At 41.2% G+C, this 13,769-nt stretch overlaps 1 protein-coding gene across 3 annotated transcripts in view; it reads left to right on the plus strand.

The window, feature by feature from the left end:
- Positions 1–163: 163 nt before the first annotated feature.
- uvssa (UV-stimulated scaffold protein A) overlaps positions 164–13,769 on the plus strand; it is a 33,321-nt gene continuing 19,715 nt past the window's right edge. For 2 of the 3 annotated variants that reach the window (XM_051420514.1, XM_051420516.1), the window contains exons 1-8: positions 164–359; positions 1,165–1,292; positions 1,769–1,922; positions 2,137–2,313; positions 2,549–2,669; positions 2,961–3,461; positions 4,130–4,239; positions 4,567–4,695. In XM_051420514.1, the coding sequence (XP_051276474.1) occupies positions 1,183–1,292; positions 1,769–1,922; positions 2,137–2,313; positions 2,549–2,669; positions 2,961–3,461; positions 4,130–4,239; positions 4,567–4,695 (1,302 nt within the window). In that variant the 5' untranslated portion in view covers positions 164–359; positions 1,165–1,182. Of the gene's footprint in view, positions 472–1,164; positions 1,293–1,768; positions 1,923–2,136; positions 2,314–2,548; positions 2,670–2,960; positions 3,462–4,129; positions 4,240–4,566; positions 4,696–13,769 lie in introns of all 3 variants that reach the window. The other variant, XM_051420515.1, reaches the window with a different exon arrangement.

The following is a 13,769-nucleotide window of genomic DNA, read 5'->3' on the forward strand; positions in this document are numbered from 1 at the left end:
TTTCTATTCAGAAGCACCACAGCCTATAAAAACCATAAAGTAGAGATAGATTTTTAAACGTTAGCACTACATAAAAGGAATCAATGTTTTGGTCACGCGCAGTAAAATGTGCGGTGCTTTTATTCTGAAAATTCGAACCGGTAGTACAAGCAGTAAACGGAAGTAACGTTATGTGTGTTATTCAAGGAGGCAGCTGGTGCTTTATCTACAGAAGGATGTTAAGATGTAAACGGGACAAAACAGCGGCGGTTAATTTATTAGCGTTAGTCATGAATGGACCACGAGTTGCTATGGTCACTGGGAGCTAACAGTGAGATAAGTGACGAAGTTTGAATGTTTCTAAAGCAAGCTAACGGCTGGTGAGTGCTTAAAGAGACAGGCTGTGTTTACATTTGTTAGCATTGTAGCAGCTAGCAGAATGCTAGCTAGCCTTTTAATTCATTTACAACGCAACCTGGACTTTGACTCTAGGTAAGATTTATAGAATAATTCTTGGTGTTTTTCTATTAAATTTGATAAAAATATGTTTAGTAAAATGTAAAAAACAATTCACTTAAAATTAGCAGTTAAAATGTGATGTTGCTAGCTGTGTTATTTCTTTTATAACGTTAGTACTTTATAAAGGGTGGATGTGTATCCTCCAGTCCCTTGCATGTAGTATATTAGAGTCTAATGTAATAAATATAATATAATAAACCATTTCCATATTACCAAGAAATAGCATATAGGGTAAATGTAGTTATATTTTAAGCATCAACATTAACTGTCTGATTTTACAGTGGGAGGACACCTTCTATAACGCCATAATAATAAAGTGATAAAGTATAGGTTTTAATATTACAAGACAGCCTTCAGTAACCACTAGAGATCTTGATATAGTGTACAATAATAACATTTGATCCAATGTTTTCAGAGGTAGCAGCACTTCATTATTTCAGCAGAGAACTCAAGATTTCAAAGTCAGTCGATTCCCAAAATAATCAGTGCCTATTTTGATGATGTTTTCAGTCTCTTGAATTATCATGTAACTATATAATTTTGTCTTTCTTTTTGTGTGTAGATGTCGCCATCACTTGTGTAGCTGATTGTCGTTTCACCAGGATTTACAACAGTGTTTTTCAGTCTTGTTGTATGGTGAAGTCAGTGTTATATCGCTGTTTGCAGGCGTGTTCATGAACAGTGATGGAGTTGCCTCAGAGGGACAGGCTGTCGGAGCTGGTGGAGGAGCTGACCACATCAGGACAGCCACAGCTCAACCAGGACAAGATGAAGGAAATCAAAAAAATCTGCAAGTATGTTGCTAACTGAAGGGCACATCCCTACCCAGAGAGATTCTCATTCTCATTCAGGCATGAGTAACTGTGCACCATGGAGGGCTGAGAGTATGTGGGGGTGCAGAGGATTTCACACACTAGTTCATCCTCTCAGAAAGAAGACAAAACTAATAAGGGCTTTAAACACTCAACACACAACAAAGTTTTGGTACTACTTGACAAATAGTGACGACCTAATGCAGTTTAGAATCATCTTTGAAAAATTCTCAGAAAAAGTCCAAAGACTAAAGACAGATTACTGACACAGCATAGCGCGCCCCGGGTCCCAGGTTAACTGTGCGGCCATTTAAATAATAATGAATTTGTTGGGTAATATGTAAGAGCAAGTTAGAATTCACAGGATGATAAGAATACGGATAAGGTAAATAGTTATATTAGTATATATCAAATATTCATACAATAGCTCTTCACTCTGTGACTGTCATTCCTTTCAGAGTGTCTAATGACTGCATAGACCACGTGTACCACTCAGTGATGTCCCAGCTCAACCAGGAACATGCAGAGATCCGACTGTCTGCCTTCCAGATAGCCAGTGAGCTCTTCTCCAGATCACATCACTTCAGAACCCTGCTGGTGGACAACTTCCAGGTACAGGCCTCATATAGACCAATAGATCATCTCAGGTATTTCTTTTACACCAAACACTGCAGCACCTCATTTTTGAATCTTTATTTAAAAACCTAAACACTGTCATTTTTCTGTCTGCCAATATATCTTCAAGTATGTCACATTCCCATCCCCTACTCTTCTCATTCTCCTCATTTTCCCCCTCATCTCTCTTTCAAACCTCCTGCTCCTGCAGGAGCTCTTGGAGTTGACAGTTGAGACTGACTCGGAGCAGCCACTGCCCCCTCCTAAAGAAGTAGCCAGGAAACTGAGGTCACTGGCCATCCGGACTGTCCAATCATGGCAGGCCTCTTATGGGATGGCGTATAAGAAGTTAGCTCTGGGCTACCACTTTCTCAAACAGGTTAAGAAGGTGAGAGTGATACAAAACCAGCACATTTAGTCTTTTGTTGTTGAATAACAGACTGTCCAGTAGCTTCATGTTAGCTGAGGATAAAGGTATTTGGTCATAAACCAAAGTATTGACCTAATGAAGGCTAGATTATATAAACCTGCTCTGTTTCCCTGTTACTATGGCTGTCTATTTGGACTGTGTTTTCCCAAGTTGTGATCCTTCTGTAAGTGGTGTGATGTGTCCATGTCATCAGGTGGACTTCCAGGATGCTGAGGCCAGGACAGTAGCAGAGAGGAGGAGGGAGGAGGAGAGACAGAGGAGGATGGAGAGGATCTACAAGGAGAGAGTGGAGGCAGCCTCCATAGACATGGAGGGTAAACACCTCATCACTCAACAACACCACTGCTAGGGATAATAATAATAACAGTTGATTTTTTTTATTGTCAAGAACTGGACTGAACCAAATATCATATTTAATCTGTAGGACAGTTTCCCAAATGAAGAAAATATGTTCTATTGTTATCATTCTAATGTTCTGTAAATTTAAACAAATAAGCATAGATTGCTAGAATATGTTCAATGTAAGATTTTAACTACAAAGAGAACAGTGACACCAAAGCCTGCTGCTAGAGTTTAATAAGTATTACGTATTATTTCTTTGTCAGAGTCCTACCCAGACATTGAGGCAACACTGACAGAGATGGAAACCTGTATGAGGCTGCTTCTCCCCGAGTTTGACCTTACAGGCATCCACACAACCGATAGCAGCCCCCCTATCTCCCAAACAGCCAATGATTGTCCACCAGTCGACGAACAGCCCTGCTGCAGCAAAGACCTGAAAGATGACGGGAGTGAAGGAATGATAGAAAAGAAGGAGGAGAGCAGGGAAGAAAATAAAAACGACAGAGGGGAAGAAGAGGGGAAGGAGAGGTCTGATGTTGAGGAAAGGGGGGATAAAGCGTGGAGCGATGGGAATGAGCGGGAGGAGGTGAAGGGAAAGGAAGTAGAAGATGGAGAAGAAAATGAGGAAGATCAGGAAGCAAGTAGTGAAGAGGAGGAGGAGGAGGAGGAGGAGGAGGAGAAGAAGCATCTTGATGAAGACTTGTTTATTCGGAACTCTGGGCTCATCTCTCACTCCTACAGTCTGGACCTGAACCTCAGTCCTGGTGGGTACAGCTCTCATACATGCCAGTTTATCCAGTGCACCCACTGTAATGCTACTGTAATGCAACACATCCGACCTTTGTGAAGCTTATAGGGATCAGATTTGTTGATGGTGTCTTGGTGGGGTTGATTAAACTGGCAGATCAATGTATATGTAAATACTGTACTAAACCAGTCATACATAGCATGAGGTCATAATCTTTCCCTTCTCAATTAAGATTGCTGGTGTCTGACAACGTTATGGAAAGGTTCCTTATGGCCATAATAGTGCTATCACTTGCCACGACTCCATACCTTGCGTATCATTGTAACATCATAATTTCATTCAAAGTGAACACAAACAAAATAACACTCACCAGAACGGTCTGTGTTAGTCTTTCCACTGTTCCAGCAATAAAAAAAATACGATTTGAGAACTTGATAAAAACCCCTTTATTTTTTTCCATGTAAGGTATTGCAGGTTTTTTTCCCGCTTGGTTCATTGAAGCGTATTCGATTGAACCAGAAGTGTGATCAATATTTTTGAATAACACAAGTGTGCAAGCTTAGCTGATGAAGTGGCATCAGTGTAGAAATTCTATGTATTCTGGAATTATTTACTAGGAATAAAATACTTAATTGTTCTACCTTTTCTTTTCTTTTCCTTCTCTTTTCCTTCTTATTCTTACAGGTCTTCATGTTAAGGAGACTGAGGACAATGAGGCGGTGGTTTCCACGGTGATAGACCTCCACAAACTGATAAAAACCAAACACCTACCTGCTGTGCAGGGCTGGATTCAGGTTGGTACAAACACACGGTTCAGATATGCAGACATGTAATCAACTATCATATTAAAGCATGTGGGTAGAAATGAGAATACACAATGAGAGGACTACCTGCTAGGTGCTACTGCTAACTGCTACTACTACTGCTAGTACTATTGGTGCTACTACTGCTGTTCCAACTGTAGAACCATAATTCAGTTATATCAAGTCTGTCCAACCATCTCATTAACAGGTTTTCTTTTCTTCCCTGTCTGTCTGTCACACACCTTTGTGTGTGTGTGTGTGTGTGTGTGTGTGTGTGTGTGTGTGTGTGTGTGTGTGTGTGTGTGTGTGTGTGTGTAGGTCTTCACCAAGTCAGGTGCTGAGGAGCAGCTGTTGAGAAGAGCACTGGATCTGAAGAAGTCTTTAGAAGCTGCCCTGGAGAAACACAAAGAGCTTCACATTGATTACAAGACCAGGATCCGCAGAGTGGTGAGTTCCATACAGTATTACATTCTGACTGAGCTGATTCAAGCTACATCAAGTCACTAACACATGACAGATGGAGGACAATATTCGCACTCATGTTCTTTTACAAAGCAGAAAAATGTGTGAACATGTTATCTTTTGAACATCATGTCTACAGTAGCACCTCAGGAATTAAATATGTAGCACTCGATTTACTATTAGGTAAAAACAACAGATTTGGGGTTAGCTCAAAATCCTTGTAATAGATACATCCTGTAGTCAGTTATGGAGGGAAGTTACTCATGGTTGATGTTCTGGGAAGGTATATAGCTTTTCGAGAGTACATGCTAGTGTAGAGCATGGCCAGCAGATGGCAGCATCCCACTGCAAATCGACCAGGGCGACAACATCACTACACAACGTTGCAGATGTTCCATTTACTGAGGAGTGATTTTAGTTAGAAAGATCAGCTATAGAGGAGTGATGTGTTGATAACTAGGTCCCTCTCTATCAGATTCAGCCTGGATAAAAGTCTGAGCTAATTCCTATCTCTTTGGATCTTTTGCTTCCTGTTTAGAAAGAGAAAAAGTTAGTTTTTTAATTTTTTTAATTAAGTTCTATATAAGCAGAAATTTCTTCTTCTCCAGCATCTTGTGATTTCTGTGCCTCAAAAATCGTCTGTTGTACTATTGTCATCTGCTCCTTTTTAAAAATGATTATTTAAATGTATCTTTATACATTTTAAGTCCAAATTGGAACTTTGTCAGGTTCAGAGGAATCAAACAGACTTAGATGTGTGTCGCTGAAGAAATAGTCTGTGTCTGACCCATGGATGTGCCTAAAATATTACCCAGAATACATCACAAACCCACATTGCACAGGTTTGAAAATGTTCAAAGCAGGTCAAAAACAACGAACAGATATAAAATATCACTAAGAAGACAAGGGACAATCAATCAATCAATCAATCAATCAATCAATCAGGGTGTCTGTAAGGTCTTAAAAGGTCTACAATCCAATATTCTGAATTTTTAAGTGGTCTTTAAAATGTTACTGTATAAAGTAGAATTTTTCAGTCTCACTTTTAAATGTGTTTCTGGGAAAAAATTATATTGAATGAGAATTCTAGTTCCCAGTGTGACCCTAGTTACACCACCTAGTGGCCACAGAAAGAACTGCAGCTTCAGGTGTTTGTCACCACTCGGCCATGCTGCTCGCTGCTGGAGCGGAACCAGTCAGTCTCTAAATTGTGAAAACTGGAAGATGACAGTCCAGCTCCCTTTGAAGTCCACTTAAGACCAATTACTGAGCAGCAACATGTCATGTTACATAAAGCAATAATAAGTGTTCTGGCTGACATTGATTCAAAATAAATAATTCTTTGTTGTTTGCTTTCTACCTAAGTGAAAGCCACAGTGTTAGCAACTTTCGTTACCAAATCCCATTGCAAATTGACCTGACCCTTCTTATGACTCATCGAAACAGCCCATAATTGTATTGAGATGCAAGTGTGAAATGTCTCTGTCCGTCGCTGCGTTTCCGTGGGCTCCCAGAGGGAAATATCATAATAGAGACAGAGAGAGGAAGGATGGAAATATTAATAGTAAAGACATTTGGGAGAGGTGAGATAGGAAGGCACAGCCATAATGCATAATGCATCAGAGACAGAGAGAAGAAATTGGGGAGCAAGGGGGAGAATGTACCCATTCATTCACTTCACTACCACTAATGTGCCCCATGGCTTGACAGCTGATATGTCTATCTGGCTGCCTCTATATCTAGCTTAGCATCGTCATGCTGCTGTTGCTCGAACTGGCCCAAAATGGAGGCACAAACTAAGCAGACCAGTCTTGTCATAAAGCTGGAAAGCCTTTTACTCAAACTAATTGCTTATTTGAGGGGGTTTAATTGCAGCTGAGGTGTCTGTGTTTTAGAGACGGGCTACTTGCTGCATACTTGCAGTGCTGGGAGATAGAAAAGAAGAAGAAAAATCCAATGGGCAGCAGCCTGCAGTTTCAGGTTTCAAAGGACCAATGAATGCCAACTGCTGTATGTGTTTGAAAAAAAAAAAAAAAAAAAAAAGGCATAAAAGTTGTAGCATGTGAATCCATCTTTAGCTGAACAGAGCGGCAGAGTGACAGTGACAGAGCGCCGGGCGTCTCGCTCTGCCTGGTTATCACTGTCAGGGACCAGTCTGCTGCACCAGCAGGCCCAGCGCTGCGATAACCACACAACTTACAGCCCCTTTATCATAATTAGCTTTTCCTTTTTAGCCTTAAAAGGCCTTCCATTACTGGGTCCTTCTCTATCGGGCCGCTGACACACCACACGATTGGTTTCTCTCTCAACGGGCCTCTCAATATAGTCTCCCATAACGGGGGGAGCCGGAGAGAGAGAAGAGGATTGCTATAGAGACAGATAGAGAGGCGTGTTTATTGAATGAGAGAATAAGTCAGAGGGAGGGTTGAGTGAAGAAGCATCTACATGAAGCTGGAAGAGTATTGAAAATAGAAATGCACAAGGCCATTTTTTTCTATGGCTGACAGAATGTTTGGTGCTAGCTCTATTTCACAAAGCCAAAATATAGCATGTGAATAAAACTGTTAATATTTGGCAAGCTAATTTGGCAAGCACCAGGCTTGTAGTCTGTAGAAATAGAGAGATAGAGCAATGGTTCTTTACCTTTCAATATGATGACCAGAGATTTCCTTAAATGACACCATCTAGTGGCTGATCTGAGATATAGCTCTAAGTGATGGCTGGGCCTAAAGGAGAACACACTGATCCATGCTTCTGGCATGTTGCTGACATCCTAGGGGAAATGAGATGATGATGGTGATTCTGGTTTCCCCGCACCAAACATTAGCTGTGTGATACAGGGAACCAGCAGAGGATGGTGCCGCTCTGTCTAACCCCTCACAAGTCTGTGCGAGGGGTAGCTGTTCAACATCCGCCAGCCCCTGATGTTCTGGAGTCTGAATGGTTTAGGGCTGCAACTAACAATTATTTTTGTTGTTTAATTAATTTGTCAATCATTTTCTCTATCAATTGATTAGTTTTTTGGTCCATAAAATGTTGATCACAGTTTCCCAAAGCCCAAGATGACATCCTCAAATATCTTGTTTTGTCCACAAACCAAAGAGATTCAGTTTACTGTCATAGGGGACTGAAGAATCCACAAAATATTCACATTTTTTCTTAAAAATGACTCAAAATAAAATGATTGATTATCAAAATAGTTTCCAATTACTTTAATAGTTGACAACTCATTGATTAATTGACTAATTGTTGCAGCTCTGGCATGGCTCAGATCATTCCATCCATTGTCTCTGCTCAGGTCGGGTTGTAGATAACACGAGACCGGGGACTGGCCCGCCTGTAGACTTGTCGGTGCTGCTGAGCTGTGGTGCACGGCAGCTTTCTGGACACAAACCCCCCTCATCTGCCTCCGTTGGGTGATGCATTGATGCCATGTCTGTCGGTAGTCCTTCTTTTCTAACCCTATGACAATGCTCTGTCAGTTCAAATGTGAAGACCAGCAGATTTAATGAGCTTGCCCGGCCATTTCCCATGCTGTAGAGTAGCGTGGTGAAGGGCACCATTCTCCCAATATGTTTGACTCATCTTGTCTTGGGTGTTCACGACAGCCATAGATACTTTTGTCTTCATATGTGGTCTGACAACCCGTTGTATGACCTAATTTGTTTGAAGCATACTTTCAGCTGCCTGTTTCCTCCAGTTGTTGTGAATATGTTTGAAGGCAGTTTTCAGGGAGAGCTATGACCACGAGAATCCTATATGCATCTGTTGAGTGCTGCTAACTGAAAACATGGGCTTGTGTTTAGGAAAGGATAAGACATGCAGACTTATTTGAACATATCTGTTTTTAAGAGTGTATTCAGTCACTCTGGGCTCCATTCATACAGGCCCAGGCCTTGTTTACTGCTGATAACCCATCTTATCACAGCACAATGGATGTGGCCGCCTGTTTCTCACTGGAGATAAACAAAGAAAGACTATCCCTCTATTTCTCTCCTCCAACGCTCCTTCCTTTTCATTTGTACATTCATTCTCCAGATGTGTCTCCTTCTCTCAGTTGTACACCAGTAATATGTTTTTCTCTTGCTCTCCTTGCCTCTGTTTCTCTCTCATTATGTTCATAGGGAGTCTTGGGGTGTTTATTGCACAACTAAAATTTGGTTGATCAGTCATTCTCCATGTAGTGAATAAAAAGTAATTGCAAGGAGTGAAGAAGACAATAAGGTTGGAAAAAAGTTCTAATTAAAGTTTTCTGGCACAGCCTAAAGGAATGTCTACCTATTGTACCTAAAATGCACACCAAAATGTGCTTGGCTTGACACCTTTGATTAGTTGCTTGCATCCAATATGAATTATGACTAACCTTGCCTGAGAAACAAGTCAAAAAACAAATTAATGGATGAATATAGGGATGCACCATCTGATCCTGTAGATCAGGAGTGCTGAGTGCCGATACTGACCTTATTGAGCAGTTCAGAAATCTGGTTTATGTGACCCGTCCACATTCAATACAGTTTCTTTGTCAGTATTGTTACATTACATTATATACAGATTAAATGTGGAACAAGAAAGCACTGGTGTCAGATCAGTATTTGTAGATGTATCAGAAGGAGGGAAAGGAGGGAAAAAGTGATTGCTGCATCCCGAGATGAATAACATGAATTATGCTCAGACATGCTACGAATAGTGCTAGCATGTCTTTATTGTTAAACTGATTGCTTTACAGCTATAATCACACATTCGTGTGTTAAAATTGTGAAAGCTTAAAGGTCCAGTGTGTAGGATTTAGTGGCATCTAGCTCCCTTGCTCCCGTCCAAGCATGAAGGAGAAACTACAGTGTCCATGGAATGCACAAAAAATGCTAATGCCCCTTTCTAGAGCCAGTGTTTGTTTGTTCTGAGCTACTGTAGAAATATGGCGGTTCAACATGGAAGACTCCATGGAGGGCAACCTGCGCTGTCTGTAGAGGTAAAGGGTTATTTTCTTTCAACCTTATTTTCATGTGATTACACAGAAATGAAAACATACCTATGAATATTATATTCCATTTCTGCCAATAGATCCTCCTAAATGTTACACACACTAACTGAACTTTTTCATTTTTTATTGATGCCATGTCTTTGTGTTTCCTTCTGACACCGTTGCCATTCACCTCCCATTTGACCAGTCAGAAAATCATATGTACTGCATAGATAATACAATCTTCATGCTGGAAAAAAAAAAGAGATAAAAATAAATTATTTAAGGTTAGAAATTAGATTAAGAAAAGATTAAGAAAAAATGTGCCCTTACCATCTGCTGAACATGAATGCAAAGACAGCTTATCGACAACAAAGTTTGATGATCAGAGTAGCATAGTAAAATAGCAATATTGTGGCACTGTGTTAGAGATGTTAGCCACATCATGACTCAAAACAGTACTGTTTCTGAGTAAAATGTAGTAAATCACTGTGGACACAGTCTGGTTCCATCAGGGGTGTCTGATAATGTGAAAGGAGATGGTTTCCAAATTGGAACTGATGGATCCACTGGGACTGACATGGTGTGTTTGGGGGGGGGGTGTGATGTGTTTGGTTATCCTTTAGATCTCTGGACCAGTCTCATATCTGCAACCAAAGGGCCAAACTTGGTTATTTGGTTCTACAAACTCCCAGGGGTCCTTGAAGGGCCCCTGCACCTTTTCATGACATTCCAGGTGTCCTCCCAGAGCTTTCAGAGGTCCCCAGTAAAATGAAGAATAGCACTGTGTAATTTCACTTTGGCAGTAGGCGAGAGCGTATAATAATGACTGTTTTGATCACAGATTGAGACAGGCTGGGAGGGGGAACTGAACTAGACAGTTGAGAATAAGCTCGTTGACAGGGAAGGGTTTGGGAAGCCCCGGGCCGGCTAATAGACCTGCCAGGCTAGGTTAGTGAAATAAAGATGTCACCCTATACATCATATAAGCTGACTGCTCCCCAGAGACAAAGGGTGCGTCTATGCATGTGCGTTTGTGGGTGTGTGTTGGGGGTGGAGGAGTATAATGGGGTAAAGCAGCGGAGAAGAAGCTATGGAGAAATAGCAAGGGGAGTGGAAAGCTTTTTTCTCATTAGTGCGGGATCCCATGGGATCCTTTCTAGGTAGTAATGAATAGGAGTGCAAGGTGGTAATAGAGATGTGGGATGTTGTGGCAAATCAAGCCCTGAATGGGTCAGACTCCACTGGAAGCTTTAGGCCTAATTAGTTTGTAAATATGTTGAAATCAATCAGCAGCAGTGGACTTCAGTCCCTATAACAGAAACGGGGAATAGGAATAATATATTGTCAGTGGTATCAGTGGTAATGATGAAAGCAGGGTCACAGATTGATTTAAAGTGAGTACAATTAGTCATTTAGAGACAATTGTAAAAACAAAGTATATGAAAGTGCAGGAGATTGGGAGCTGGTACCACAGCTGTTAGCCTGTACTGAGCTACAACTAGATGTTGGTCCAAAACCTGCACTGCATTTTTAAAATCCATTCCGGATTGGCTCGATAAAATGTAACCTGCATTTAAGAGGGCGGGTTATCAGTAGAGACTCTTGATAATAGTACTGGTAGTCTACCCAAGTTTGTGTACCAAAACACATTATTTCCATACCCTCCTTAAAGAAAAGTAGGTTCTTCATATCATTTTTCATTAACAAAATAGGCCAAAGTTCTCAAATGTTAAATGCTGTCTAAACACAAGCAGCCGTACAAGGAATTTGTCTAAAGAAAATATTGCCAGAAATTGATACATTTGTGATTATAGAAGAACAGAGCATCAGCCACTAGCTTGCAGCACCAATCCCTACATCTAAATCATACAAATACACATCACGCAATCAGAAAACACACCAAACAACACATATAATTACAATAAAAATACAGTGATAAGTCTGATGGAGCGCCCTGGTAGCTCACCTGGTAGAGCTGGTGTACCAAGGTTGAGCCCTTGCTGCAGCGGCCATGAGTCCCCTTTCCTGTCAGTCTTCAGCTGTACTTCATAATAAAGGCAATGAAATGATCAAAACTGTTTTATAGAACATTGCGGGGTGATATCTTATTGGCTTATTTTCTAAAAGTTTAATTCCACAATTCTGTACCATCTTAAGAAGCTTGATTAGTGACACAATAATGTGTGTTTTTGTTTTGTTGTTTTTAGTATGGCAGCCAACATAGTTTCTCCTACACACTTCACAGCCCGTCTTCATTCTTAGGTCATCAAATACAGATGCGAGTGGTGTTCAGTTAGTGCAACTTCACTGCTAGATGGCACTAAATCCTACACACCTTTCCTTTAAATGTGAAAACATGCCAGCTCTAGTACTTGACAGTTTTCAGTTCTCGGTACTACGGTCATATTTCAGTCGGTACCAAAAAGGTATTAAGGTATATACAAGCCGCAAATTCATGTGCAGTCATCCACTGCTGGCCGCTTGTGTGTAGTTTTGGATTAACCTTTGACCTTTCCCAGTCAGGTATTTAAACTCCCTAGCAATCAATGTAAGGATTTTTTTATGGAACAAAATCAGTTTTGGGGTGCAAGAAAAATATAATAAAATAGCGAAGACACTTCAGGCAGTAACCAAACAGTGTCCACAGCCGTCCACTAACTTCTCATATCTGTGTGAGAGAGTGTGTAATTAATGTGTGATATTCCCTGGAAGATGACTGTGTGTTTATAAATGCATTTGTGTATAATGTGTTCATTAAGCTAACTGTTTCTCGTTTGCTCTCTCTTAAGGAAAATGTCTTGTGATAATGGTGGCATTAGAGACACTCAGTATTCCCAAAAGACATTTTCCATTTCAGCCTTAAAAGTAGAATGAAATCATCTATTTGTGTGTGTGTGTGTGTGTGTGTGTGTGTGTGTGTGTGTGTGTGTGTGTGTGTGTGTGTGTGTGTGTGTGTGTGTGTGTGTGTGTAGCCAGGTGGAGAGCTATATTAACTTGTCAGGGAGACAATGGAGACATCCCTTAAGGCTTTTTCACCTCCTCGTGTTCTCCTCTCCTCCTTTCTCCCCCTCCCTCTGCTCTCACTTCCACCTCCTCTCACTCCTTTTCTCCTCCTCTGCGTGAGCGTGTGTGATGGTTAACCTGCCCCTCCCCTCTCTCTGCCATACACCTGACTTATGGCTGTGCAGTAATAATTTGCCAGACCTTGGCAGGCTGAGTGTACATTAGCATATAAATAGCAGATGCACTGAGTGCCCATCACAGTCGACTACATTTAATTTTTGGTTTATAAGATTGAATGGGTTTTTAAACGCAGCGCCATCAAACTTGCCAAGAGACAAATGAAGTCAGGGGAGCAGTTGTCCGAGGCGGCGCCCTCACATCATTTTTATAAAGGATAAGAGTCTTATTTAAGGGAGAGGAGGGGGGAGGAGAGAGGGTGAGATGCTATAGAAGCTGAATAAGCAAGACACCTGTGGGAGCAGCAGCATACTTTAGTTTCCAACCCTGTTCAGACATTGACTGTTTTGTCAATCTTTCTACATGCTCAAGATACATTATATGACTAAAAGTATGTGGACACCCAACCATCACACCCATATGTTAATATGAACATGCCATTCCAAATCCAGCCTCCACTCTTAGTGTTTGAGGCTTTCCACCAGATTTTGGAACCCATCTGTAGAGATTTTCTCCCGTTCAGACTCTAGAGCATCAGTAAGGTCCAACACTGATGTTGGGCGATAAAGCTGTAGGTTTTGGATGGGGTTGAAGTCAGGGCTCTGTGCAGGCCCGTCACACTCGTCCACACCAAACTGGGAAAACCATTCCTTCATGGAGCTGGCTTTGTGCACAGGGACAATGGGCAGTCAACATTCTCATATTCTTCTGATCCCAAAACTCTCTTACCTTTTTTCTGTGAGTTTTTTTTGACAAACATTTAAGCAGAGTCAGTATAGTGGGCATGTAGGACCTGAAGCAATTAGAAAACATTAATGGTGCAGCTGCCAACCATAGCGAGGCATTTTCTCTTCATTACGACTACTTTCTGTCAGTGGAAGCATTGTCATCCCCACTCGAGGCCCCTATTACTGTG

The sequence above is a fragment of the Dicentrarchus labrax genome, unplaced genomic scaffold, assembly GCF_905237075.1.
Source record: "Dicentrarchus labrax unplaced genomic scaffold, dlabrax2021, whole genome shotgun sequence".
NCBI lineage: Eukaryota > Metazoa > Chordata > Actinopteri > Moronidae > Dicentrarchus > Dicentrarchus labrax.